The sequence below is a fragment of the Delphinapterus leucas genome, chromosome 10 (assembly GCF_059928025.1).
Source record: "Delphinapterus leucas isolate spDelLeu-1000000601 "Yukka" chromosome 10, BTC_Dleu_Yukka2, whole genome shotgun sequence".
Classification (NCBI taxonomy): domain Eukaryota; kingdom Metazoa; phylum Chordata; class Mammalia; order Artiodactyla; family Monodontidae; genus Delphinapterus; species Delphinapterus leucas.
This window is the reverse complement of record NC_143138.1, coordinates 22,574,262-22,596,654: the sequence shown is the minus strand read 5'-3', so window position 1 is coordinate 22,596,654 and position 22,393 is coordinate 22,574,262. Positions and strand designations below refer to the sequence as shown.

General features: G+C 48.8%; 1 protein-coding gene and 1 long non-coding RNA gene across 2 annotated transcripts in view; one reads left to right on the top strand and one right to left on the bottom strand.

Annotated features, from left to right (window-relative positions):
• Window positions 1–18,157, top strand: part of LOC115802018 (uncharacterized) — a 48,874-nt gene extending 30,717 nt beyond the window's left edge. Inside the window, exon 2 of the long non-coding RNA XR_016394573.1 lies at window positions 1,561–18,157. This is a non-coding gene — a long non-coding RNA (uncharacterized LOC115802018). The remainder of the gene's footprint in view (window positions 1–1,560) is intronic.
• Window positions 18,051–21,603, bottom strand: LOC149748176 (BOLA class I histocompatibility antigen, alpha chain BL3-7-like). Its single transcript, XM_089918511.1, has 8 exons — window positions 21,478–21,603; window positions 20,887–21,156; window positions 20,410–20,685; window positions 19,514–19,789; window positions 19,285–19,395; window positions 18,819–18,851; window positions 18,632–18,679; window positions 18,051–18,468 (listed from the first exon to the last, which is right to left on the bottom strand). The coding sequence occupies exons 1-8, from the start codon at window positions 21,536–21,538 to the stop codon at window positions 18,464–18,466; spliced, it is 1,080 nt and encodes a 359-aa protein (XP_089774637.1). The 5' UTR covers window positions 21,539–21,603; the 3' UTR covers window positions 18,051–18,463.
• Window positions 21,604–22,393: the final 790 nt, after the last annotated feature.

The following is a 22,393-nucleotide window of genomic DNA, read 5'->3' as shown; positions in this document are numbered from 1 at the left end:
TCTTTGTCTTTAATTTTTGCCCATCTGATTACTATGTGTATCGGCATATTTCTCCTTGGGTTTATCCTATATGGGACTTGCTGCGCTTCCTGGACTTGGGTGGCTATTTCTTTTCCCATGTTAGGGAAGTTTTCGACTATAATCTCTTCAAATATTTTCTCGGGTCCTTTCTCTCTCCTCCTTCTGGGACCCCTATAATGTGAATGTTGTTGCGTTTAATGTTGTCCCAGAGGATTCTTAGGCTGTCTTCATGTCTTTGCATTCTGTTTTCTTTATTCTGTTCTGTGGCAGTGAATTCCACCATTCTGTCTTGCAGGTCACTTACCTGTTCTTCTTCCTCAGTTATTCTGCTATTGATTCCTTCTAGTGTAGTTTTCATTTCAGTTATTGTATTTTTCATCTCTGTTTGTTGTTCTTTAATTCTTCTATGTCTTTGTTAAACATTTCTTGCATCTTCTTGATATTTGCCTCCATTCTTTTTCTGAGGTCCTGGATCAACTCTACTATCATTATTCTGAATTCTTTTTCTGGAAGGTTGCCTATCTCCACTTCATTTAGTTGTTTTTCTGGAGTTTTATCTTGTTCCTTAATCTGGTACATAGCCCTCTGCCTTTTCGTCTTGTCTATCTTTCTGTGAATGTGGTTTTTGTTCCACAGGCTGCAGGATTGTAGTTCATCTTGTTTCTGCTGTCTGCCCTCTGGTGGATGAGGCTATCTAAGAGGCTTGTGCAGGTTTCCTGATGGGAGGGAGTGGTGGTGGGTAGAGCTGGGTGTTGCTCTGGTGGGCAGAGCTCAGTAAAACTTTAATCCACTTGACTGCTGATGGGTGGGGCTGGTTGTTTGTCCCTCCCTGTTGGTTGTTTGGCCTGAGGCAACCTATCACTGGAGACTACCTGGGCTCTTTGGTAGGGCTAATGGCGGACTCTGGGAGGGCGCACACCAAGGAGTACTTGCCAGAAGTTCTGCTTCCAGTGTTTTTGTCCCCACGGTGAGCCTCAGCCACCCCCCGCCTCTGCAGGAGGCCCTCCAACACTAGCAGGTAGGTCTGGTTCAGTCTCCTCTGGGATCACTGCTCCTTCTCCTGGGTTCCGATGTGCACACTACTTTGTGTGTGCCCTCCAAGAGTGGAGTCTCTGTTTCCCCCAGTCCTGGCAAAGTCCTGCAATCAAATCCCACTAGCCTTCAAAGTCTGTTTCTCTAAGAATTCCTCCTCCCGTTGCCGGAACCCCAGGTTGGGAAGCCTGACGTGGGGCTCAGAACCTTCACTCCAGTGGGTGGACTTCTGTGGTATAAGTATTCTCCAGTGTGTGAGTCACCCACCCAGCGGTTATGGAATTTGGTTTTGCTGTGACTGTGCCCCTCCTACCATCTTATTGAGGCTTCTCCTTTGTCTTTGGATGTGGGGTATCATTTTGGTGAGTTCCAGTGTCTTCCTGTCAGGGATTGTCCAGCAGCTAATAGCTGTGATTGTGGTGTTCTCACAAGTGGGAGTGAGAGCAGATCCTTCTCCTCCATCTTGGTTCAGGCTCTGTATGACTTCTAATATTCTAAATTTGTTAGGTGGAGACTTCCCTGGTGGTGCAGTGGTGAAGAATCCGCCTGCCAATGCAGGGGATATAGGTTCGATCCCTGGTCTGGGAACATCCCACATGCTGGGAAGCAAGTAAGCCCGTGCACCACAACTACTGAGCCTGCGTTCTAGAGCACGTGAGCCACAACTATTGAAGCTTGTGTGCTTAGAGCCCGTGCTCTGCAACAAGAGAAGCCACCACAAGGGGAAGCCTGCACAACACAAAAAAGAGGAACCCCCGCTTGCTGCAACTAGAGAAAACCCACGCACAGCAAGGAAAACCCAACGCAGCCAGAAATAAAATTAATTTATTAAAAAAAAATTTTGTTAAGGTGTGTTTTATGGCCCAGAATGTGGTCTATCTTTGTGAATGTTTAACGTGAGCTTGAGAAGACTGTGTATTCTTCTGTTGTTGGCTGAAGTAGTCTATAGATATTGATTATATCCAGTTGATTGATTGTGTTTTGAGTTCAATTATGTCCTTACTGATTTTCTGCCTGCTTGCTCTGTCCATTTCTGAGAGAGAGATGTTGAAGTCTCCAACTAAAAGAGTGGATTCATCTATTTCTCTTATCAATTCTATCAGTTTTTGCCTCACATCGTTTGACCCTCTGTTGTTAGGTGCATTCACATTAAATATTGTTATGTCTTTTTGGAGAATTGACTCTTATCAGTATGTGACGCCTTTCTTGCTATTTCTGATAACCTTCCATGTGTTGAAGTCTGCTGTGTCTGAAATTAGTATAGCTACTCTTGCTTTCATTAGACTAGTGTTAGCATGGTATATATTTCTCTATCTAGAACCTCTGTGCCATGAGTTGGGTTTTCCCCATCATGCTGCCAGATCAGTGTTATTCCACAAGGTAGAAGCCCAGGGCCCAGCATCTTAGGGTGACCTCACGGTCAGAGATAGAGTGTTGGGTTGCATGTGTCTTTGGGGGAATCTGAGGGGGTGAATCAGAAAATTCAGACATTTTGCAACCCTCATGGGACACTCCAGCAGCACTCATGTGACCATCCTGGGAACAGACAGGACAGTTGAGTTGGGGGGAGCAAGACACCAGCCTGGACGTGGGGTCTGGGATAATCTCCTGTTCCTTGGATAGCTATAAGTTCAGGTTGACACAACTCAGAGTAAGAGGCTCCAGGTTTCTGGGTTGGAGAACACCACTTCTGGTCCTGACCTGTGTGGGGGCCGAGTAACTCAGAAAAGCTGGAGTCAGACCTCCAGACAGATTGAGGGTGAGGCAGAGAGCAAGGCCTGAGAGAGAGAAAGTCATCCAGAGTATAGTGCCCGTTGCTGCCGCCGGGGTCAAAGGGAACTGCTAATCATTTACTTCGGGGATTGTCTCCCCTGCATACCTGGAGAGACTGGATGCCTTAGTTGTCCTGAGAGAGGGCGGGACCTCAGAGTCACTCTCTTGGCACAGAATCTGGGATCCCCAGAGGACTCTTCCTGTGGTTCTACTATCAGACATAATTTCTTTTCTTGGCTTCTTTTTTCTGACATTTTTTCTATTTGTCTGATAAGTATCTTATTAATATTAATCTTTGACTTAAGAAACATTCTAAAGAGGAACAGTTTCAACATTGTCTTGCTAAATTCTGACCCTGTTCTTTAGTAATTACTCATATTTCATCTCATAATTACTTTTAACCAAAAGCACTGCAACATCCTCTTATCTACATCCTTAACCCATAAAATCTGTTTCCTTCAGTCCTGTAAGTGAAACATGGACTGCGCTGTAATTGAATATAATAGTTAAAACCTTTGGCCACTCACCATATACAAAAAATCTGTTTGCACGTTGCTTTGTCCCTTCTATAATGAGGATCTGAACATACAACGTCAGCACTCGACTTGTACTTGCTTTTATTGATAGATACAGTTATAGGAATCTTCTATTGTTTGGTCATATTGTTTTGACAAAACTTTCTTATACAACTGAGCTATCAGAGCAAGTATACCCACATCTCTTGAACCCAGCAGTTTAAATAAGGGACGTTCTTCTTAGGCTGCTCGCATCTGCTCCCGTGTCTTGAGAACGCTAAACTACGTGAGTCTTGATGAGACCACCTCTCGTTACAGAAGCCAAAAGCACGCTTTCCTAGCCTTTAATGTTGCTGGGGCACAGACACGCATCCTATTCTCTGGCAATCTGGTGCACTTATGCCAGGTTTTTCTTTAGGAGTTACTTACATGAAGAACTACGGCCTGTTCTATCCACTAATTTCCTGAGACCATTCCCTCCTCAACTCTTCATTCTCATCTCTATGTCCAAGAGATCTATACCCATCAGCTGGGTCTATGAATCCACCAAGATAGCTGCTGCCAAACCCAGCTCTGGCTCCACCCCTGTGTGTCTTCATTACTTCTTCCTCCTCTGCTCCCCACCAGATCACACCTGCTCTCCACTAGCTTGTCCTCATGCGTGGTATGTTCTGTTTAGGTGCTGCCAACCCCAACCATCCTCTCAACACCTGCGACACCCTAGCTGCTCGTCCCTCTCACTGCAGTGCCCACGCTGACTCCCAGCTCTCTTGGGGCAGAATTTAGAATCAGGTAGGCACACATATCCCTCTCTCTTTACACTCTACAAGCCCCAGTAACGTTTAATAAGTTTCCCATTTTCTAAAATTAGCCAAATTTGTTTTCTGCTGCTTATACTTAAGACTACTAATTTAATATTAAGCTAAGTGTCTATTTCTACCACCTCAAAACACAGCTGACATAAGACTGAACTGCAGGTCCAAGTGACCTCCAAAAACTCATATACACCTGAACCTCACATGGCTTCCACTCCCCCGCTTCTTATGCAAAAATTATCAGAGCATAGCAGAAAGAAATAAACCAGTTCCCACTCCAGATAGCTCAAGTCTCATAATGTATCAACGGTAAGCAGGTATGAGTTGCAAAACATTTACTGCTTCCTCAGCTGCTTAGAAGGATGGCAGGAGAAATTATGTGACAGAAAAGGTGCTCTAGAAATGGATATGGATGTTGTAATCAATTCCTATTCGTGGCAGGGGCTGCAGTCCTATGATATAGTCACTCGTTCTCATACCTTTATCTCAGTGGCAGGTGAAGAACAAAATCAAAGGCAACTGAAGGAAAAATTAATAATTAACACACATTTTAATAAGTACTTTAAAGACATTTCAACCATTCCCTTGTAGAGAAAGCAGATCAAGCTCCCATTTTAGAGACAAAGCAGTGAGGACAAGAGAATCCTGATTACCGTAAGGCTCCAGTCATCTAAGCGCATTCAGAAACCCAGCAGGACCACCTAGCTGAGGCAGCGAGTTGGGAATGATGTAAAGGAGCAGAGGATCAATGAAAACACCCAGGGCTGTGCCCAGGAGGTCTCCTCTCAGGATCCCAGCGTAAGTCTGGATCTCATGCAGTCAAGCCACAGGAAAAGGGAAATTCTCCCAGTGAAGGAAGCTGAGAATTCATAGAGAAACTCTTGAGTTCTGGCATTGGTAAAGGTTACCTTCCCACCATCATAATCCAGAGCAGCTCCAGTCAGCCTTGGACAGTAGGACAGGATCTGGCAAGGCTCAGGGCCGGTGCATATATAGACCCCAGCTGAAGACAGCTGCAGAGTCCAGAACCCCTCCTCGGGGGTGAAGCTGAGAAACCCTCTTCTCACCACTGACTCTCCTGCCGCCCTCAGCAGGCAGAATTCTGGCCACATTCCATTGTCCTGTGACCATTCCCCTCCGACTGCTCCTTCTCACCTCTATATCCAGGAGAACTAGACCCATCAGGGATGCCTAGAAATCCACCAAGATAGCTACTGCCAAACACACCTCTGCTTCCACCCCTGTATTTCACTGCTTCTTCTTCCTCCCCTGCTCCCCACCAGATCCTGTCCTCTGTCACTTCCTGATACACTTTGCCCCGCGTGAAGCCCTTACTGCCCAGCACACCAGGCTCCGGATCAAATCGCTGACCATGCTGCTATGTGTTCATCCACAAGCCAGTGAATATCATGCTCTTCCCATTTGGAAACACTGAGAGGTAGCCATTGACTGTCTGGGAATTCAGGATGATCCTCACTGTGGGGACAAGGAGACAAAGGTGTGGCATCACAAGAGACAGCAATTGAGATTTATCCCATAGGTTCTGGGGCCTTTATGACCATGGGGGTAGACTCCTCAGGGGAGCAGGCCAGAAACTGCTTGTGACCTTGTGCTCATACTATTAGCAACCATATCTGGAAAATGAAGAGAACACAGAAAATTCAAGGGCACAGGCAGTGTGATGAGACTTGAGAGGGCAAAATGGTAAGGACTGAGATGACTGCAGCTGCACAAATCTGGGGAAAGGTTTGTGGGTTTGAAATCTGAATTCTCAGGGTAAAGAATTTGGACACATTTGTCACACGAAGACCTTCCTCTTTAAAATGAAAGAGCTGACCCATAAGTAATGGAGCTTCATAGGAAAGCTGCAATTAGCAAACTTCAGCCACTATCCCCTACAGGTGCTCACTTGTTTTATATTCCAGATCCCTCATCAATTTTCCTGGAATAAAAGTACCAAAGGAGAGTAAGCAATTCTGACACCACATCTTCTAGGTCAAATTCTCTTACTGTTGGCTAATATAATTTCAGAAGGTGACAAAGCACCGTGAAAACTCAAGTGAAATAGAGAAATCAATTCAGGAGACACCCAGAGCTGTCCAGTCTGAAGTGGTTCATGTAAGTATCCCGGCCAACATCTGCTGAACCCACCTGGTGCTTCATTAGAGAGTACCTTCGGGCATATTCCCTGTTTTTAAACTAAGCCCTAAACTTCTAGTCCTAGACAATACTATTTCTCTCCACTCTCAAAGATACCTCTTTTAGATTCATTCTCCCAGTATTCTTTAAATTAAAAAAAAATTTTTTTTTTCGGTACGCCGGCATCTCACTATGGTGGCCTCTCCCGTTGCGGAGCACAGGCTCCGGACGCGCAGGCTCAACGGCCATGGCTCACGGGCCCTGCTGCTCCGCGGCACGTGGGATCCTCCCGGACCGGGGCACGAACCTGTGTCCCCTACGTCGGCAGGTGAACTCTCAACCACTGCGCCACCAGGAAAGCCCCTAAATATACAGTTTTTAAAGCTTTAAATTTAAAATCAAGGAAGTGCTGGGCAGAGATGTATAAGCTAAATACGAAATGAAAGAAATCTGAGGTCTTGATCTTATTTTCGAACAGGATTGTATTCAAAGCAAAAAATTATTAAGTGAGACAACAGAGGGTGTTTTATGTTACTAAGAAAATTATAATCCACAATTAAGATATAACTCTCCTTAAAGGTCATACAGGAAAAAAGTATCAAAATATAAAAAGCAAAAACTATAAGAATACAAGTAAAATGGGCAAAAACTCATTGCTAATAGGAATATTTGAGTGATTTCTTCTAATCCATAACATATCAAGAAGTCAAAAAATAAGTGTCAATACAAAATACCTAAATAACAAAACTACTAAGGAAAACTTCATGGAAATATAGCAAATCCTATTCCAAGAACACAGAGAATGTACCTTCTTTTCAAATGTTTGGAACTGTCCAAAAGTTTACAACGTACAATACAGAAAGCCTCAATAAGTGCAGAGTGGTAGAAGTGGCAACAAACTTGTCTGGTCACAAGATTTAGAAACTATGAAACATAAAACTATTAGAAAAAACCCTGCACACCACTGACAGGAAAAAAAAAAAAAGAGGGAGGGGAGTCCTTGAAGAGGATCTTATCCTGGAGGAGAATGTTGGACAGAGTTGTCACCTCCGTGTCCTGGACCTGGCTGTCTAGTGCTCGTTCCCTTCACCCACTGCCTATAGGACGGTCCCTGCCTCGTGCTGGTTGGCAGCCAAACCATCAGGAGTTATGGTGTCTTGATCTCTGGAGTCGATGCTACTCAGCAAGCCCCTGCCTGGGCCCTCCCTGCTTTGTCTACCATAGAGCCTCCAGAGCACAGGTGACACACCATCCCAGCCCTGATGGAGAGGTCACCCTGAGATCTTGGGCCCTCAGAGGTCACCCTGACCTGGCAGCATGGTGAGGAGGACCAGACCCAGGCCATGGAGCCTGTAGAGACCAGGCCTTCAGAGGACAGAACGTTCCAGAAGTGGGCGGCCCTGGTGTTGCCTTCTGGAGACGAGCAGAGACACACGTGCCACGTGCAGCACCAGGGGCTGCCTGAACCCCTCTTCCTGAGGTCCGGTGTAGAGGGATCTGAGGGGGAACCTTCTTCTCAAGGAAGTAGGAGCCCTTCTGGGGACTTTCAGCAGGGTCAGGGCTCAGGTGTGAGGTCAGGGCCCTTCCCTCTCCTTTCCTCCTCAAAGCCGTCTTCCCAGCCCAACATCCCCATCAAGGGAGCATTTGCTGGCCAGGTTCTCCTTGCAGCTGTTGTCAGTGGGGTTGTGTTTGCAGGAGTTTAGATGAGTCGAACTTTGCCTGCAAGAACTGTGCTCTAGAACAACAAGAGCTTAGCTTAGGAAGGGATTCTGGGTTTCATGGTTCTGACCCAAGGGTCTCTCGCCTCAGGGCTTGAACTGCAGCTCCTGTCCTCGTGACTTCTGGAGCCAACGTGCAGACATCCTGTTGAGCAGCAAAGGCTGGAGGGACCCTGGCTGGTGGGAGGCCAGCTGAGGAAGTGCAGGTGAGCTGGGAGGCTGGGGACCTGCTGGATCCCCCGAGCCCCAGTTCCAGGTCCGGCCAGTGTACGTGGCTGCCTTTGGACTCCAGGACCTTGATCTAAGTTCAGCTCCCCTTCTCCTCTGTGAGGGTTCCAGGAGCAGGGCCACATGCGGCCCAGAAAGTACCAGATTGCCTGGGGAATGGGTCTCTTTCTAGTGGGACAAAAATTCTCAGGTCGGTCTCCAGCAGGATCCTAAATTTTTTTACAAAGATGAAGTAGTATTAAGCCCAGTCCTACAATGAACTGGCAAATCTGAAGGGAGAGTGTAACCTGCATGTGTGTCTGTCTGTGTGTGTTCACATGCGGATAGAAATGTGTATGGATGTCTGTGTGTGTGTGTGTGGGTGAGTGTACACAAGCATGTGTGGGCCTTTGTATGTGTATGTGTGTTTTTGTGGTGTGCGGGTGTGCATTGCTCTGATGCGTCCTCATCCTGGCCCCCACCCTGGCCTTCTCCAGGTGCCCCTCCCCTCAGGGGATATAAGAGACAGGACAGCTCTCCATCTGCACATGAGTAAGAAGAGGCTGAGGTGATGAGTGTTGGGGAGAAGTGGTCCTCATCCTCTCGGAAGAAAGAAACAGGAGCTGCATGCGTGGACTCTCTTCTTTCCCAGGATTTTGCCTTAATAAATGTGTCAGATACCAGTTTAAGGGACTTACATGAATCAAATCATTTAAATCTCATAAGAGTCCTCTGAGATAGGGACAGCTATCAACCCCATTTTACAGACAAGGAAACTGAGGCCTCAGAGAGCTTGGCTGGCTCTCAGTTGGCTGAGCCATGACTCTAAGCAAGCGGTCTGACTGCTGCGCCCAGGTCTGTACTCACTTTGCTGTGTTGACTCCCATACAGTGTTCACCAGCCTCACTAAGGGTCACCTCCTCTGGGGCCTCTGACAGCTTCCCTGTCCGCTCTGGGCTCTGAGACTGGCTGGGAGTCTATTGTGTTTCTCACACTCCCTATAGGTGTGTCCATGGGGTCTGAAGTGACAGGAGAGTTGGTTCTACATTGGCTGCTGGAGTGTGTTTGCCGGAGGTGGGGGAAGTGAGGGTCACATCTGCGCTGGAGGGCCTCAGTGCTGTTTGCATCTGGGTGTGAGCTGGGCTTTCCAGATGCTGAAGGGTGACGACCAGCAGGGCCCATGCAGAGTTTACTCATCACTGTGTTATTCCACAGCCTGAAACCACGGCCCCTCGTGGGCCTGCGAGTCACAGGGGTGCTCACGCATCTCCTTCCCATCCCTGCTGCCCTGACTGCTCTTCTGCCAGCTGACTTCCTGGGAACATCTGCTGTCCAAGGTGACACATGAGGAGGGGTCTGGCCACACCCCTGCTCACCAGCACTTCCTCCCACCCTGCCTGCTGCTCCCTTCTGGGACCTCCTGGATGAAGTGAGAGGACAGCAACTAGGATAGACATAGCAGCTGACATTACGCTGGTAAAGAGAAAGCAGAATGTCTGTCACCAAGGAAAGGAAAGCGTTGACTTAGGGAAGAAGACTGAGTAGTTTCTTGTGGGCTGTTACACTGGCAGCCTCAGACTTCTGCGCATGTTGACAGGAGGCTGACCTTAATTTCTTGCCATGTTGGACTTGCCAACGCGGCTGCTTCCTTCCTCAGAGCTTACAAGCAGTGAAGACAGTGGAAAGTCAGCCAGCAAGATGGGGTCTTGCTCTTCTATGATCTGATCTCAGGAGTGACATCCCCGTTGTCATATTCTATTGGTCAGAAGCAAGTCACAGGTCCCACCCACACTCAGGGGCGGAGAGCCACAAGGTGTGAACCCCAGGAGGCAGGGATCCTTGGGTAGCATCTCAGTCTGTCTGCACTGGGACATTCCAGGTCAGAGAAGCAGGAGCACGAGGTAGTGAGGACTCTGCCCTGGCCGTGTTCACACACGGATTGCACAGTCACTGAACAGTCATTGTCACTGTGGGTCCGCCTCAGGCAGGATAATCTGCAGAACTGACTTGTGTTTATCTGGGCACCGACCTGGATACAAGAATCAATGTTTTCATCGGAAAGGTTTCTCTCCAGGTCTGTGGGAATCTGAGAGGGTCCCCTCTGAATATTTGCCCCCTTACTTTTCAAACCTCCTACACCTCTAGCAAAGTGCTGTCACTAAAGTCACCCACATTTTCTTCCCTGTGTCATCCTGCCAGCAAACCCTGGGCTCCCACTATTCCTCACATCTTACTTTCATACAGGATCCCAGAGTCACTCCTTGTGATTCTAGTTTGTTGGTTTACTCCCCTTCATCCAGATTATTTCTTAGTGATTTTCTCTCGTGTTGATTACTCAGTTTCATTAGGAAATTGTGTTCTCTAACTAACCCTTTCCACTAATTTTTGGACCAAATGGGCCAAGGTCGTCTCTCCATTCCTCAGCTCACGTCCCACACAGGGACAGGATAAGAGTGGGGCTCCTGGGAAGTCATGGACTGGCACAGACCCTCATCGGGGTGAGACGTTTAGGTCAGCAAGGCATAGACCTTAGCTTTCTTTATGTCCCCGGCAGGGGGCACCACAGCCGGCACACAGTATGCTCTCAATCAGCTCCCTCCCTCCTGGGAGCTGTTTCCCCAACAACTAATTATAGACTATGTTGCATTTACCAGGTCATTTCACTCCATCGTGAGTTCCTTGATGTGTCACTCACTGAGGCCCAGCACAGAGCCTGACATCTAGTAACCGCCTAATAAATGATTACTAAATGAGTGTGGGGTTTTCCTTGGTCATTCAACATTTATTTCAACTTACTAATACATGCATAAAGTTAAAAAAATTCATATAACATAGAAGACATACAGTGAAATGTAAATTTCCTCCTCCATCCCATCCAAAACCCTTCCAAATTCCCTCCCTGGACACAGTAACTGTTACCAGTTTCGACAGTATTATAGAGAGCGATTTCATTTTATCAGGTGGTATTTATCACATATTCTATCTGCAATTTTGTTATCAATTAGCAATATATTGTAAGATTATTCTAATTTTAAACTACAAATGTGGCTCAGCTTAAGATATTGACAATAACAATTCTCCACTGGTGATTAAAAAAAGCTTAAGTATAGGGCTTCCCTGGTGGCGCAGTGGTTGAGAGTCCGCCTGCCGATGCAGGGGACACGGGTTCGTGCCCCGGTTTGGGAAGAACCCACATGCCGTGGAGCGGCTGGGCCCATGAGCCATGGCCACTGAGCCTGCGCGTCTGGAGCCTGTGCTCCGCAACGGGAGAGGCCACAGCAGTGAGAGGCCCGCGTACCGCAAAAAAAAAAAATTATAGCAAAAATCATCTCTCTTCCATAGTAATAGAGTTCTTTTTCTGGACAAAGTCACCTAGAAAAAAAACACGTTCGGGCCTTCCCTCGTGGCGCAGTGGTTTAGAATCTGCCTGCCAATGCAGGGGACACGGGTTCGATCCCTGGTCGGCGAAGATCCCACATGCCGCGGAGCAAATAAGCCCGTGTGCCACAACTACTGAAGCCTGTGCGCCTAGAGCCTGTTCTTGCAACAAGAGAAGCCACCGCCATGAGAAGCCCCTGCAATGCAGCTAAGCGGAACTAGAGAAAACCCAGCAATGAAGACTCAATGCAGCCTAAATTAATTAATTAATTAAAGTAAAAAAAAAAAAACCATTCAAATTCCACTACTTGTATCCTTTTGATTAAGTTCTGGCCAATATGATGAAGCAGATGTGAACTTTAAAATTTTGATCTTAAAGGGAAGAAACCTTTTTTCCTTCCCTGCTTTCCCTGGTTGCTCATGGACCATGAACATGGTCTTAGGTACCTCGGGTCATGCCAACAATGGTAACATCCCAGGGACAGCAGAGAAGGAAGGTCAAGGAGACCTGGACGCCTGGATATCCTTGTGGTGCAGAGCCACCCTAGCAGCCCTGGAACTGCCTGCCTCAGTGTCATGGGAGCCACACACTAGCCTCTATCCTGTGAGACCACTGTTATTTGGGTTCTGCTGCATATACTGAATACATACCGGGAGAAAAGGACTTCCCAGGAGTGTGGGGCTGTGGTGGTCTGTTCTAAGATGAGCAGAGGTATATTTACAGTGTCACCATTTGGGCTCCTGGGACATTATTGTAAATGGAGAAAGGGAGAGCTGGTCCAGGGTTGGGGGCACAGCACAGGGAGACTGTTACCCTCCTCATCTTTCTAGCCATGGGGTCTGATAGGGGAGCATTTGGGTCACCAGGTGTTAGAGATTTGGGAGCCTTCGTTTCTTCACTTCCCTTCTTGTCCTTTTCACAGACAGTTCTCTTGACATTCCAGCCAGGATGAGAATCCCTGCCTGTGGTCTTTTCCTCCTCCTCCTCCTGTCTGATGGCAGTGACTGTGGAGGCTGACATCTAGAGGAGAAACTCCTCAGGTAGGGAGAGAATGCAGCATCGGTTGTCATTGGGTTCCATCGGGAATCTCTGCTTCCCCAGCCAGGCCTGGACAGCCAGCCCTGAGACAGCAGACCCCAGGTCCCTCATATCTTTTTCCCTGGTGATCCCCAAATATACATTCATCACTTCCCCTATTCCATTTGTTACCAATGAGTCACTAGGTCCAGCTTATGTTCCAAAAGTATTAGACAGGGGCATAGATACCAGAGGAGGGAGCATCGGGGACCAACTTAGAGTCTGCCGACCACAGGGTGACTTTGGGACCATCCGACTTCATGGCCTGTCGCACGGCTGAGGGTAGCAATGCAGAGACCAGAATAAATAAGGAGTTCAAGTCAAAGTTCTGGGGCTCACTTCACAGGAATCCAGATCAAAATTATATTCCCCAAAAACTGGCCCGATCTTCCAGGTAACTGGGGATTTGTAAAAGGGAGAACTTTGTAGGTAGAAACATAAACGTAGGAAATGAAAAGCCAGGTAGCAGCACTGAGAGTTAGCGGTGTCTCACTGTCATGGACAACGATGCTCCCAGTTTCCGCAAGAACCACAGTGGTGAGTTAACTGGTACGTGATGTGACCGCCACCCCTGCATCCTTTAAGTCTTTGAGGATGACGTTAACTTCTTTCATTATCCCAAGACACAATATTGTCTTTAATGTTCTGTCGTGGCTGAGCTTGGGAGGCTTTTTCAGGGGATTCCACTAAGCCTTTCTTACTAAAAGCTTTTACTTCACAGATTAAAAGAAAACAATGTGAGGGGCTTCCCTGGTGGCGCAGTGGTTGAGAGTCCGCCTGCCAATGCAGGCGACACGGGTTTGTGCCCCGCTCTGGGAGGATCCCATGTGCCGCAGAGTGGCTTGGCCCGTGAGCCGTGGCCTCTGGGCCTGCGCGTCCGGAGCCTGTGCTCCGCAACGAGAGAGGCAATAGTGGTGAGAGGCCCGCGTACCGCAAAACAAACAAACAAACAAAAAACAACAGTATGAGCTCTCTGGGTGACATTTCCAATTACAGCTCATAAGCTTGAGGAAACCAAAGGTAAGATTTTTCCAGATTTGGATGATGCCCTAAGGATAAAAACAACGTTTCCCTCTGGGTTATTACCCACGTTTATATTTTGACCTAAACAATTATTCTCTTGATACTGTACTTATGGAAGCTTTTTATACTTTATTATTTGTTTTCACTGGAAGAGGCAGCCTTAAAACAAGTTCTATCGCGGTACTGGGAATGGAGTCTCCATGACCTATTTTTTCACTCCTGCTATTTATCTGGCACCATGGTAGGTGCTAGAATACAAGTCCACCCAAACCAATGATTCTTTATCACTTGTGTGAGCCAGTGCTGGTTTGTGAAATGTTTGCTCTCAGCTCACAATAAGAAACATACAGACATTGAAAGTGAGTGTAAGCAAGTAAACTTCTACCTTTATCTTGTCCCAGACTGGTAATTGACAAGAAAAAGATTAGCATGTATATCACATCATTGGATCTGCTAAGACAGTTGGATCATTAGTTCCTCATGGACCAGAGTTTGAGTAACTTGGTGTCTAAACTAGTATTGATACTTTTAAAGATTTTTGTGGGGATCACATGTAAACTGATAAGTGATATGGATACTTTCCCCAGAAAGATGTGCATGTACAAAGAAATATGAAACAGTATAAAATGTCAGTGTTTATGTATGGATCCCATTAAGACTTATAGATCTTGTTTTTTAAGCTTAGAAAGAGACAAAGGTGGGAGAGGGCATTTTGAGTAATCATTTCATTATTGAAAAATGCACTCTGCTTATCTAAGTATAAACTGGAGTAGATAGAAGCTGGACCCCATAACAGAACATCACAGAAGAAGTTGAAAGATGTCATTTATTACTTATTCATCCATCCAACCTGATTGCTTACAATGTACCAGGTCAAGTTCTCATCTAGATCATTGCTGCAAAAATTGAAATTTGTCATTCTTTTTCCCTTCCTCACCTTCAACCTCCACCCCTAGAATCTGTACCCTCTTCCCAAGTTAGGGGAATTTCAAACTTGAAGATCTTGGTAGGAGGTAGAGACCACCCCCACCATAAGAGAGGAAAACCTGCTTCCAAACATTCTGGCAGGTTGAAACAGCCTGAGGCTCCACCAGGCAGGTGACCCCATGCTGGACTCTGACTCAGGACGTGGTGACACAGAGAGGCGGGAACTGTGCTGAGCGCTTTGGCACATGTGGCAGAGGCGGCAGTAGTGTCATCCAGTTGTCAGGAGCAGCAGAGACAGCAGGAGGAGCCGCAGGGCGCGCTGTCCAGCACCCAGGCTGACAGTGCTATCAACAGTGGCATCTGGGCTCACCTGGAGGGGCAGGGGTTCCTCTGTGGGACCCGACCTGGGTGGGATTGTGGATTCTGTTCCTGGCTGTGTAGTCTCAGGGCTGTTAGAACAATTTGAAACCCTTTTTTGCCCATAAAGAATTACATGAGAATACCATGTAGCAAAACTCTGAGAGAGCAGGGATTCAGAGACTCTTTCCCACTGCTTTATTGAGATATGATTGATCTACAATATTGAGTAAGTTTATGGTGTACAACTTGTTGACTTGATACAGTTAATATTGCAAAATAATTACCACCGTAGCATTAGTTTACAACTGTATCATGCCCCATAATCACCTTTTTCGTGTGTGTGGAGAAAATTTAGGTCTACCCTCTTAGCAACTCAAGAGCTTTTCTTGATGCTGAGTGGATAACTGCTTCTTAAATTTTCCACCTGGCTATACTGCATGGTAGAGAAAACATGTATCTCTCACAAAAAGTCCTGACTTTTTTTTCCCAGGGAAAAACATTTCAATGTGGATTTAAAGCCCCTCCCCACCCTGATTACTCTCTGATCCCTGACCTCAGTGGATCCCAATCTGCCTGAGCCTCAGGACTGCTTGTAGGGATTCTGACAAAGTACTCAGCCTCTTCCCCGACCCGCCATCTCAGAATGTGGGCATGAGGTCCAGGAATCCCTTATGAACAAGCCCTACAGGTGAGGCTGATGCACAGCCACGTGGGAATCCTGGTCTACATTGTTGCTACTAAATGTGTGATCTGAAGACCAGCAACATCAGCACCAAACTTGCTTAAAATGCAGATTCTCATGCTCCCTTCCACCTGAGGTGTGCAGGTGGTGCACAGGAAGATCGGGACCCCCGGGTCTCTTTGCCGTCTAGACTCGGTGTTCAGAACCGTGCGGTCTGCTCGGGTGTGTGGTCTGATCAGATCGCATAGCGCTGGGGGGTCCAGGGTTCAGTCCTTGTCCTTCCTCATCTGTAGCCAATTCTCCCCTGGTGACCTCATCTGTTCGCAAAGCTTTAAACCTCATTTATAGGGTGTCACCTCCTCCAACTATTTCTCCAGCCAAGTCATCTCACCTGAACCCCAGACTCAGTTTGTACTTTCCTAAAGCGAATGCCAGTGCTGCCGCCTCCTCAAATATGCTGCTTCCAGAGTCTCCCCATTTCTGCGGAAAGTGCCCCACATGTCTACAGGCAAATCTCAAAATTTGGGGTCTTCCTTCATTCTGCTTTCTTATAACCCAAATTTCATCCATTAGGAATTGCTGTAAAACGCCATTTTCAGAATATATCCAGAATCCAATCAGTTACTATTACTTTCCCTGCTCACACCCCAGACAAGCACCAGTATCTCCAGCCTGGACACTGCAGCATTTCCTAGTTTCCTCTATGGAATCTCTTGCCCTTCACCTCCTGATTCTGCCCAGCAGCCAGATATTTCTAGAGAGTATTCACACCAGGTCAATCTTCTGTTCAAACCATCATGTAAACTCCACACTTTACTCAGACAAAATCAAAACCCTTCTAATATTGTTTAGGTCTATATGATCTGTCCGGACACTGCATCTCATCTCAGTTTCTCTCTCCTCCAGCCACGATGGCCTCCTCACTCTTCCTTGAACACGCAGACACTCTCCTGCCCTAGTGCACTGGCACTGGAGGCTCCCCTGCCTGGAGAGAACTTGCCCCAGACATCCTCGTGGACATACCTTCATGTCCTTCACATCTCAAAGGTCACCTTCTCAATCAGGCCCACACTGACCACCCTAGTAAAAGAGACATCATCCCTGTCCCCACACACTTACACGCTGGGTCACCTTCCTCAAAGCACTTACCAACTTTTAATGTAAACACTTCCCTCACTTACTAGTCTCATAGTGCACACTCTGCCCTTTCCCCAGAGCATATACTCCACACGGCTGACAAGTTTTCTGTTGTTAGTTCCCTGAGGTTTCCTAGAGGCAAAAATAGTGTGTCATGTATCTGGCACACAAAAATATCAATTGAATGAATGATCAGTGTAGAGCACCTCCCTATTCTAGAGACAGTGTCTTTATTAACGTGACCTCAGGCCACATGCTGTCTTGTGGCAGCTACAGCACAACATCCATTTGCAATGACATCAATGCCGCCTGTACTTTTCTCAAAAGGGCTGATCTCCCCTCCCTCCCACACCAATCAGTCTGCACACCACACACCATGCTCCTTCTCGCTTCAGAAAAGAATATCCTGCACTTATGCGTCCTATTTTCCAACGTACCCTGACTCTATTAGACTCTGCTTTCTAAATCCATCAGTTTGGATTGGAGTCAGCACTAGGCTTAGAAGATCTAAGGGCAGAAGAGGGGCCAGGCTGCAGAGAAGAGAGAAATCCAGCAAGAATTAAGTCAAGATGAGAGACTATTGGGTCCCTTCTGTTTGCTAATTCCAGAATCTGGTTCCTTTTAAAACATGGGGGGAAAAAAAAAAAAAAAAAAGATGGGGAAAAGTTGGAAAGAAGAATCCAGCAGACATCTCTAGAAGGAGGGCAAGAGCTGGATGAGGCTGAAAATTGCTCTCTTGATACTACTGAGAACCCTGTGTGCAGGGCCCCCTTGGACTTGTGGGGACAAGACAGGCAAAATGACTCCGGCTGCTGTCAGAGATGGGGACACCCAGAGAAGAATGAGACCAAACTCTGCACATGAAAAACAACAGTCATTATTCCAACGACAAAAACAACTAAATAAGCAAAATATAAACACGCACGATAAAGATAGGGTCCGAGGATGGGAGCCAGGCCCGAGCCAAGGCTACCTGGTTACAGGAAGCCCTTGCTGCCCACAGTCCTGGAGACAGTACGAGGCCCAGGCGATTTCTGAGCCTCTGAGATCACAGGTCCTGGTGGGACAAGGTTCTACTGAAGTGACGAGGACAAAGGAACAGAGCAGATGACCTGACAGAGCAGTGACCCCAACAAAGCCCACGATGCAGTGAGCACGGAGTGGGCACAGGCCACGTCCACGCTCAGCTCCTCATCGCCTCCTCCTGTCCCACCTGCAGCAGACAGAGCACAGCAAGCACACAGATTCTGGAAGGTTCTCAGCGTTTCCATTTATTTTCTCTCTCAAACTTTAAGAGGCGTTTCCTTTATTATCCCATCAACGCCTCATGGCAGGAATTAGAAAAAACAAAATTCATATACAGATTTTATTTCCAACTGGCAAGTAAGAGATTATTATTCAGCGCACCATGAAGTTAAGACAGGGATGGAGATGGCCCAGCCCTGCCTCTGCTGGAACAGGCAAGTGGATCAGGGAAGAGAACACAGGTCAGGGTGGGGAGGGGTCGTGGTGGGCAGGGGTGGGCCAGTCTCCCCACCTCCTCACATTAGGCTACGAGGAACACAGACACATTCAGATGCAGCTGCAGAAAGAGGAGTCACGGGATCTGAAGCCACAAAATGGGACTGTGCATCACCCAGTCCCACGAGGCTGCTGTGTCACACTGTGAAAGAAAATAATCATGAACAAATTCAGGTCAGTCATGTAAGTGCTGACCTTCCCAACAGTCCCCCACATGCTCAAATGTCCCATTCAAGGATCCCCACCACCTGGGGCATCCCCTCGGCCCCAACACCTCTCCCAATCTAGGTCCTGCAGGGTCTCACCTTTAGGATCCATGAGAGACACATCAGAGCCCTGGGAACTGTCACTGCCTGGGGGAGAACAAAACCAGGATGTGGTCAGAACACACAGGAGAGAAACTAGAGAAGGAACTTTAGGAGGGTGAGGCCCCATGGCCCCCTGTCTGCACCCTCACAAGGGTCTCAGGAATCACAGCCCCTGCACACTTACTTGCAGCCTGGGCGTAGCTCCCTCCTTTCTCACCTGTAAGAAGAAAAGCTCACGTGAGAGGCCAGGGAGAAGACTGAGTTGAGATCCTAGAGGAACCCCCTAGTCCTGGACCACAGAGGACTTTCCAAAACTGTTGACCAAAACCCATGATAGGATCAGGAACACGAAGAAAGGAGATGTGGGGGGACTGGATCAACTTCTTCCCTCCTGGGGGTCCGTCCTCAGCAGGAACATTCCCTCTCTGACCTTCAAGTGCTGGTAACCTGGTCCCCAACTGGAATCATGAAGGTGAAAAAACCTGTCTTTCATTTCCACATGTGCTTTATAAAAGGGTAAGTGCCAGTCTCCAGACTGGCAAGCAATGTTTCTGAATGGTGCTGCCCAATACACATGCAGGCAAGCTTCTACCTGGGCTTGAACCCCCCCAGTGACACAAGAAAACTTAGATCTCTCCCCCCTTCCCTACCTGAGTGCTTCTTCCTCCAGATCACAGCTCCAGTCACCACGGCTCCAGTGACCACCAAGAGAACCAGGCCAACAATGAGGCCCATGATGGGGACGGTGGGCTGAAGAGGTTCTGTGGAGGAAAGGGAAGGGGCCCTGACCTCAGGCCTGAATCCCGACCTTGCTGAACGTGTCCAGAAGGGCTCCTGCTTTATCTGAGAGGAAGCTCCACCCCACATGTCCCTCCTTACCCCATCTCAGGGTGAGGGGCTCCTGAAGCCCCTCGTGCTGCACATGGCACGTGTATCTCTGCTCCTCTCCAGAATGCACCACCAGGGCCGCCCACTTCTGGAAGGTTCCGTCCCCTGAAGGCCTGGTCTCCACAAGCTCCATGTCCTGGGTCTGATCCTCCCCATCACGCTGCCAGGTCAGTGAGATCTCCTTAGGGTAGAAGCCCAGGGCCCAGCACCTCAGGGTCGCCTCACGGTCAGAGATGGGGTGGTGGGTCACGTGTGTCTTTGGAGGGTCTGAGAAGGAAGAATCAGAAAATTCACACTTAGTGTTACCTTCATGGGCCACTGAAGCAGCATCACGTGACCATCCTGAGAATGAACAGCACAACAGGTTTGAAAAGAAGCAGCAAAAACACCAGACACCAGCCTGGACTCCAGGGTCTGGGAAAATCTCCCAGTCCTTGGAAAGTTCTAGAATAAGGATGAAAGCCAAGGTAGGAGGCTCCATGTAAAGGGGAGAATACAGAGCAATGGTCCTGACTTTGGAGGAGGCTGAATGACTCAGAAAAGCTGGAGTCAGGCCTCCTAAGATGTTCTCAGGCTGAGAAGAGGCTTGAGAGAGAAAGTCATGGTTCACAAGATGGGGGTCAGGGTCAAAGGGCACCGCTGGTCAGTTATTTCAGGGATGGTTTCCTGTTTCTTCCCCAAAGAGACTGGATTCCTTCACTGTCTTTCAGAGAAGTGAGGCCACCGGCGAGTCACTGTCTCGCACAGAATACGAAAACCTGGGCGGATTCCTCCCTCTCCCAACAAGAAGTTGGGGCAGTGTTCCCACAGGGACCCCATTTCCTCCCCTTGTGGGAAGCCAGCTCCAGCCCGAGGGGACACCAGGGAGGCCCCGCGGACCCTCGTACCTGCGCGCTGCAGCGTGTCCTTCCCGTGCTCCAGGTATCTGCGGAGCCCCTCCACACACCTGCCCTGCACGTAGTTCCTTTCTTGCTCCGCAGCACCGGCCGCCTCCCACTTGCGCTTGGTGATCTGAGCCGCCGCGTCGGCCGCGGTCCAGGAGCTCAGGTCCTCGTCCAGGGCGATGTAATCGGCGCCGTCGTAGGCTAACTGTCTGTACCCGCGGAGGAGGCGACCGTCCGGCCCCACGTCGCAGCCGAACATCTCCTGGAGGCTGTGAGACCCTGACCCCGCCCCGACCAGCCGCAGCGATTAAACCCAAACCGAAAATGAAACCGGGTAAAGTCCCGCCGTTTCCTCCCGAGTCGCGGGGCCGGGCGGGTCCCGCAATGTTGGGGTTGCCCTCGGACCCGGAGACTCGGGGCGACGCCGGCCCGTCCCTGGGGATGGGGGTCGTGACCCGGACCCGGGCCCGCGTCGCTCACCGGCCTCGCTCTGGTTGTAGTAGCCGCGCAGGGTGTTCAGGTTCATTCGGTAAATCTGTGCGTTTTCCTTGGAGATCCGCGTCTCCCGATCCCAGTACTCCGGCTCCTCCTGCTCCACCCACGGCGCCCGCGGCTCCATCCTCGGATTCGGGGCGTCGCTGTCAAACCGCACGAACTGCGTGTCGTCCACGTAGCCGACGGAGATGAAGCGGGGCTCCCAGCGGCCGGGCCGGGACACCCCGGTGTAGAAATACCTCAGGGAGTGGGAGCCTGGGGGCGGGGAGCGGTGAGACCCGGTCCGACCCTCCTCCCGGCGCGGGTCCCCGGGTCCGAGGTGACGGGGCCGGCAGGGGGGAGGGGGCGAGGGGCTCGTGAGACGGAAAAGGTGTGGAGGTCGGAGAAGGGCCGGCACCTCGGGGGGAGAGAAGAGGGGGCGGGAAGCAAGGGAGGGACAGGCGGGAACCGGGGTGAGGGGGCGGGTCTGGGCCGGGGGCGGCGGCGTGGCTCGTTCCCTGGGAGTCCTGACCCCCGACCCCCGGGGTCTCCTCGCTCCTCCCCGCAGAGGCCGTTCCCTCCCGACCCCGCACTCACCCGCCCAGGTCTCGGTCAGAGCCAGGGCCCCCGTGAGAAGCAGGAGTGCTCGCAGCGCCATGACCTGTATCCTCGGCGTCTGAGGAGAAACTGCGTGAGGCGGGACGGCGGAGACTTTATAACCGGGAACCGCGGGGACGCTGATTGGCTTCTCCAGAAACCGGACACGCAATGGGAGTGAGAAGTGGGGACGCGTCACGAGTGTCCAGGCAGGAGGGCCCGACACAGGTTGTGAGAGAGAAAGTGAAACTCCGGGAGACTGGGGATCCCCACCACGGAGCGTCCCCGCCCCAGAGACCGCCTGACACCCTGAGAGCCTGAGAGGCTGCCCCTCCCGGGACCTGGGACTTTGCCTGATCCCTCCCCTCCTGCACCGACAGCTCTTTGTCACAGTGTCTCCCTGAGTCCTGGCCCAGGGACTGTGTAGTCAGCGATTTTCACATTGTGGTCAGAATATTTATACAGTCTTACAAACTAGTTACGACCCCACAGATAATTTTATATGGATACTTCTATCGGTACTTTCCAAAGTATAAACAATAGAATTTTAAAATTTTTAATTAATTTACCTAGAATAATATTAATAACCCATGATTTAATATGAAAAATAACTACTTCTCAAAATAAACATGGTAGTGGGAAAAGTGGAGCTTTTCAGATATTTATATTTTTGCAAGTCTCTCTCTTTCTTGTTTGTCTCATTAGAAGACCCCTGGATGTTCATGTTTGCTTCTTCAATGAATCGGTTATTTTGATGGAAGTCTATGATAAAAAGGCCCACACATATGTAGGAGTAGTATTTTCAAAAACCTTTTCAGACAGTCATGGATGTTAGTCTTTGATACAAAACGAAAACTACACAAGTGGTAGTTTCTCAAAGGTTATTTTCAAAGTGGACCTGAAAGAATATTATTAA